A 6,690-nucleotide genomic window follows, 5' to 3' on the forward strand; every position below is an offset into this window, starting at 1 on the left:
GTTAATGGAAAAAATCGAGATTTCGGTTAGTTCGGTTTCGGCTTCGGTTCGGTATTCGGTTTCACGGTTTTTATGCCCACCCTGAGTATTCGGTCGCACGCACCCATCTTTTTATTCCGGCCGTTTGGTACCGGAGGGAGCGGCAAGAAGCTCTATTCTGTTTTGACATCAGGTGACTTTTTGGTCCATGGTGAAGTCAGAAGAAGGAATATCATGAAGGCCGGATTGGTGGACTGGCTAAAGGAGGTTCGAGTCTCCGTGATGCTGAGGGATTTTCTTGGCGTTCCGGGCTCCGCATCAGTGGTATGCATGTGGGGGTGGCAGCACAGGTGAAGTTCAGAGTCTTACATCTGAGGGTGAAAACCCAAGGTCTGGCCTTAACTGGTTGTGCCTAGCAATGACCTTGTTGGAGTCATTGTTTTGAGAGTGGGGACTATCTTCAGGGTGAGAACCTAAGACCTTTGATCAGGCGACGACGGTGTTGGTGCACTGTTTCCTTCTTGAAGGCGTTGCTTTTGAAGAGTCTGTATTTCATGCGTTGTCACGGTGGTGTTTGTATTTTGCTAGGTCTCGAATGCTATAGTTATTTCTTAGTTTTCTTTACTCTTTTTTAGCTGTGTGCATCCGTACTGTCACTAGGGTGGAGCGTTGTTGTAGAGACTGGGTGTTATTGGTATCTACTGATATTAATATATTTCCTTTATAAAAAAAGTATTTTTTGTAGTTATAACTTCACTCACGACTAAAAAAATCTTAATTGCAATCCCACTTACATCTGGAAATATTTCAGTTACAGCCTAATTTGCAATCTAGGTATACGAATCATAGATCAAAATGCTGAGCACTAGCTTAATTCTCATTCTACTGACAACTAGCAATTCCCAATCTAATATGCACACACCACAGCGATTTCTCCTACGCCAATTAATCACGCAACACACTGAACTAGGCTAGGCTACTGCCCTCCTCCGCCCGTGGCTGGCAGCTTCGGCAGCTCTAGTATGCCGCCGAACCAACGTTTGCAGTCGTAGACGGAGCAGAATGTCTGCAGCGCCGTCATGAGCAGCAGTACGACGGCGGCGAGCAGCGTGAGAATCCTCCAGGACCTGAACACGTACCGCTTGAGCAGCCTCCTCGCTTTCACGGCCGCCCTCCTGTTCCGGTGCGCGTTCACCTCCCTGATCACCCCGTCCATGAGCGGCACCTTGCTCGGCCGCACCGCACGGCACATCCCGTTCCACATGTCCGCCGCCTCCTTGTCGCTCTTCATGCCGTTGAAGATTATCCCGCATTCCCTCAGGATCTTCACGTCCTTGGCCGTGTCGATGATGCCGTTCATCAGCTCCGTGTACCGGGCCATCACCAGCGGCCCGCGCACGGCAGCCGTCTCGTACGCCACCAGGTTGCGGAGGATCACCTCCGTGTTGCCGTCGAGGCGGATGACCGGGAGGGTCAGCGTCGCGGTTGCGGCGTCGAAGGCGATCCCGGCCATCCCCTCCGGCGCCGGTGCGAACCGCACGCCGCATCCCGCCAGCTGCGTCACGGACGGGATCATGATCTCCTGGACCAGCGGCGAGTTTATGATGCTGCCCATGTTCACGCCCTTGAGCCGCGCCTCCATGTCCGTCGAGGACATCAGCTTTCCGAGCATCGGCGTCAGCGTCGACAGCAACGGCACCTTGCGCATGATCCGCCCCGGGAGGCTCGACGCCAAGCTCATCGGCTTGGAGATGAGGTTCTTCTTGATGAACCGCACCGGCGCCACGTCGAGGCTGGACACCTGCATGCACGCCTGCTTCACCTTGTCGTAGTCCGGGACCTGCTGCTCGAGCGCGTCCATGGAGAGGAGCTCCTCGGGGACCAGGGGCGGGAGCTCCGCCGCGTCCTCGGCGAAGACAGCCGAGGCGGGGATGAGGAAGTGGTATAGGAGCTCCAGCAGGTGCGCGTGCTTGGCGATGTCGCCGGCCAGGGCCAGTGCGGTGGTCTTGATGGGGCACACCTCCCTGATGAAGCGGTCGAGGACAGCACGCATGGCGTCAGCGGCGGCCTCCTCGGAGGCCTGGCGGAGCTGGAGCGCCCCGGCGAAAAGGAAGAGAGGGATCTGATTCTCAAGCATCATGGCGTCGCGAACCATGACGTTGATCCAGTTGGTCGCCGAGGACACCATGTCGGTGGCCTCTTCGACGTGGTAGCTCTCCAGGAAATCGAGGAGGAAGCACGTGTCGATGGCCATCATCCATGCCAGGGTCTGCTCGTTCAGCTCAAGGAACCTACATTCATTATACGTACATGATAGATGGGATTAACTTCGTTTTCACAAATTGATGATAAAATTCGAGAGAGATTCAACATAGAACAATGCTACTCGCTTCTCCTTCACGATTATTCGAAGAGATCATCATATTAGCAAATTTCCAAAAAAAAAAAAATCGTAGGGTTTATCAGTAGGAAGTTTAACCTCTTCTGTATGACAATGATATTATAACACTGTTTCAGCAGCATGTTTCCGATTTTCTTCTTTGACTTATGGGGTTTCGTTTTAACTTATCCAAAAGTAAACTCGGCAATGGGGCTTAAACCTTGAATTCACTATATATGGCATGAGTTGATAGTTAAAATTTTGATGTTCTCAACTTTTGATTCTACACCCAAGAGAAATTAGTTCGTAGCGCTATTTTAGAATCATGCGACTCTTTAATTTTACGTACTTATGTTCATTTTTACATAAGACCTTTTGGGCAACCCTAGGTCATATTTTGCGCGACTTGGTCGTCTTGAAATAGTAATTTTCTCGACCGCCAAAGAATGAGCAAGCCGTTAATTCTTCAATCGACGACACTTTGGCAAATGATTCAATTTTGATGTGTGTTTCGTAACAATGGTCCATGTTTTGTAGTGGCTCTATGCCTTTTTGTGTTGGGCTTTACATACATTGGGTTGTGTTTACTGAGTTAATTTAGAGTCCAAGATATTTCCTAACATTGGTTCTATACTTTGCCTTTTTGAGTGTGTACTGTCCGTTCAGTAAGGAAAGGTTCTTTTTGTGCTTCTATTTTAATTTATGTATTGTGACTGGTTTTATTTACCATTATGAATGTTTTTTCAATAAAGTACAATTATGAATGTAACTAAAATGATGAACATTTTTTCTGTGTCAGTTATACATTTATACAGTATTACGTACTCTAGTGCAGTTTGTTTGTGATGTACATGTTGCATTGTTTATATGCACATGTGACTGTCAAAAACTACAAGATACATTGTTTACACACGGCCGGCCCATAAGGCGGGGCAGGGCACTCGCCATGGGCCCCTAGGAGCTAGGGGGGCCAGTCTAACATTTGTTCATGTACTTAGTACACTTATAATATTTAGGTTGTACGCTTTAGAATAATTTCAGAAAATTTAGATGTTCTAAGGTGCAACTTATCAGGCTTCTACTTCGACTCCTTTTACAAAAAAAAAGGACTTCAACATTTACTCCTTAGGCCATATGGTTTAACATAGTTCTAGAAAATATAGAAGGTCCAAACTACATCTTACCTGCATCTACTCCGACTCCTTTAAAAAAAGTTACATCGATAAACCTAAATAACTTTTCCCGATGGCACGATTTCTGTCTAGCCTTTTGAAATGTGCAAAACAACAGGCACCCTCATAATTTTTTATGTAATTAGTTGTAGAAATATATATGTTTTCTCTGCTATTTCAAAGACCATGGATCTTTCAAATATACATATTATTTAGTATATGCTATTGCATTATAGTAATATCTCTCTAGCAGAATACTATTATTTTTTAAAATCTTTTCTTTGTGACCTAGTGGCGGACCTTGATGGAGATTTAAGGGTCCCAAGAACACCAATCAAGATTAAACTTCAAGTAATATTTAAAAATCTAGCATAAATAGATATTTCTAAAGAATTTTCAGGAGTAGGGAGCTATGGCCCCCCTGCCCTAGAAAAGCTCCGCTACTGTGAAAACGGGGCTCTTGGTATCGCGTCGCTTCAGCACCCCAAAAATCTATGGACCAGCCCTAGACAACTATTTTGTGAAAGGTACGTTACAGCAACTAATGGCGGCCTGCTAGAAATGTTAAACTCGTGTGCTCATCTCTGGGCTGTCAAACTGTTGCCGTCTTTTACGAAACTCTCAAGGCAAAAGAAATACCTTACTTAGAATATCAGTTTCGACCAAGCTGATCTCTCTTCGACGGCACAAGGCTATCTAGAGCGAGCCCTTAAGTACATATGTGAAGTTGATTGGCAAAATCTACTCATGGCAATTTAGTCATGAATTCATCGCCGGGTACATGCTTAATTAGGGAGTCAATTCGTATATGTGGTGTGAGAATATGCATGCATTGTTTTGTAGGAGTACACAATATAGAAAATGTAGATGTTTGAGCATGAAAACGTTTATGTTTGAGAGGATGAACGTTAATTAAATTATACCTGTGGTATGGTGCCCGGATCATCTCCTGCATGCCGGCGAACTTCTGCACGAGGTCGTCGAACCTGCGGTCGCCGGCGAAGAGCTTCTCGGCACGCTTGGCGGCGGCGAGCTTGTAGCGCTCCATGTCCCTGAGCTCGGGCCGCTGGTAGTGGTAGGGCCCGATGGCGAAGTGCTGCGGCGCGTACGCCTCCGGCCTAGTCGCCCGGAGCAGCTTGGGCACGTCGAAGACTTTTGCCACGGCACCCAGCTCCTCGGCGGTAGCCTCCATCCGCCGCCGCACCCGGTTCACGAACCTCGACTGGTGGTCCTCCAGCTCGAGCTCCACGCCGGCGTTGCCCGCCGCCACGCCGACGAACTGCGCCTGGGCCTCCAGCTGTGCCAACGCCATGATCTCGAATCTCGATGGATCGATCTAGCTACTAGCTGTCTGGCTGGTTGGTCGATCGGTGATTAATGAAACGAGTGTGTGAATAGCTCTGTGTTTTATTTGCAACCTGGTTAGTTAGGTCAGTGCATGAACTGTCCTGGTCGTGTTAGCTAGGTGATGTATATATACAGAGAGTATGCGTGCAAGTGGGTTGGTTAGTGCAGTTAAAACGAAGCTAATCGAAAGTGTGAAACATGCAGACGCGCAAACTGGGGGTGGGGTGGTTACCGAGTGAAGAACAAACGAGCATGCTTCGAATGAAACTTGTTGGTATTATGTATATTATGTGTGTTTGACTGTGTGCATGCGTGAGCTTGACGTGATGAGTGATCCATCGGATCGTGATGTGTTAAAGAAACGTTGCAAGCGTGGAGGGGGTGTCGGGGGATGATGGGTACAAGAACATGGTGGTATGATTGGCTAACTAGACTAGCCAGTTGGGTATCAGATATGGATAAGACTGCTTATAGTGGGAGTAACATAGCTAGTAACATCACATATCTTAGACTAGTCATAGTGAGGAGTAACATTAGGTAGTAACATACACATGTTACTACTTTATGTTAGAGTTAATTGCACCCGGGGTACACAAAGTTGTCCACCCCGTGCATTTTCATACAAATAGTTGCACAGTGTGGTGGAGTGGTACAAAAAGTTGGTTTTCAGGTGCAATTTCATACAAAACCACTCTAGACGTGACATCTGTCCTGCCACGTTGGAAAAGTGATTTGCTAAAAAAACCCTACGAGTTCAGAGTCAGCCATTTTCTGCCTTATCTCATCTGGTGACCCTAGGAGAGCGGCGCGGAGGCACCGGCTCCAGCATTGGAGCCCCCGGCGACGACGAGCTGCGCGGAGGCCCCCGGCGAGGACGAGCGTCCCCCGGCGACGACGAGCTGCGCGGAGGCGGCCGGCGACGAAGAGCGTCCCCCGGCGACGACGAGCGTCCCCCGGCGATGACGAGCTGCGCGGAGGCGCCTGGTCGAGGACGAGCTGCGCGGAGGCGGCCGGGCGATGGCGTCTACATCGGCGCCGAAAGGCTCTGGTGGAGGACGGCAGCCTCGGCTGGATGCAGGAGCCGTCGGCGGCAGAGCTGGAGGCGCAGACGAGTGGATCGAGACCGCCGTGGTGTACTTCGACCCACATTGCGGACGCAAGGTTAGTTTACTGTGAAGTTTTGTTGTCAATTTTCGTATCAATTGTTGTCTCTGGTTTTACTGTGAAGATTAATTTGGATTTACTTTCTCTTATAGGTAAAAAATTGCAGTGATGAGCTCAGAGAGAAGCCTTTGGAAAAGATGTGTGATTGTACCAGAAGTGTAGCAAGATTTGTTGCAGAGGAGAATATGAATTTGAGGGTACAAGTGCAAGAACTGGATAGCAGAATTGGGCAACTGAAGAATGAGAATAAAATCATGAAGGCACAGCTCAAGTGTAGGAATAGGAGAGATGCTCTTGTCATGATTGTTTTCTTGCTGCTTTGTTTGTACTCATTGATGTAATGTATGAATACAAGTTGTATTGCTTGAATTACCTGATGAGGAATAAAATGAGTTCTTCTCTATGTCGGGATGCAATTTGCCAGGATTTTGATTTTATTCTCATTCTTACACTTGAGCTACCTGATGAGGAATAAAATGAGTTGTTATAAAACGGCCTCCTCAACTGTGTATCGATCGAAAGGCAGGGCGGCAGAGCCCCCAACCGACGGGAGTAGTTACGTCCAGTATGTCCCCCCTCGATTCCCGACATGCTATGATACCCCAGGGTGGGTAGGAGCGGGTCGAGTCCGTATCACCGCGGAACAAC

General features: G+C 48.1%; 1 protein-coding gene across 1 annotated transcript; it reads right to left on the reverse strand.

Moving 5' to 3' along the window:
- Window positions 1-955: 955 nt before the first annotated feature.
- LOC124682964 (putative UPF0481 protein At3g02645) lies at window positions 956-4,843 on the reverse strand. The gene is made up of 2 exons (XM_047217558.1): window positions 4,455-4,843; window positions 956-2,270 (listed from the first exon to the last, which is right to left on the reverse strand). Exons 1-2 carry the CDS (start codon window positions 4,841-4,843, stop codon window positions 956-958), a joined length of 1,704 nt encoding a protein of 567 aa, XP_047073514.1.
- Window positions 4,844-6,690: the final 1,847 nt, after the last annotated feature.

The sequence above is a fragment of the Lolium rigidum genome, chromosome 1 (assembly GCF_022539505.1).
Source record: "Lolium rigidum isolate FL_2022 chromosome 1, APGP_CSIRO_Lrig_0.1, whole genome shotgun sequence".
Classification (NCBI taxonomy): domain Eukaryota; kingdom Viridiplantae; phylum Streptophyta; class Magnoliopsida; order Poales; family Poaceae; genus Lolium; species Lolium rigidum.

Excerpts from the sequence above, each read along its gene's own strand:
- LOC124682964 (XM_047217558.1), bottom strand. The coding sequence starts at position 4,843 with ATGGCGTTGGCACAGCTGGAGGCCCAGGCGCAGTTCGTCGGCGTGGCG. Across the intron at positions 2,271-4,454 it reads ATCCGGGCACCATACCACAG|GTTCCTTGAGCTGAACGAGC; the intron begins GTATAATTTAAT and ends TAATGAATGTAG.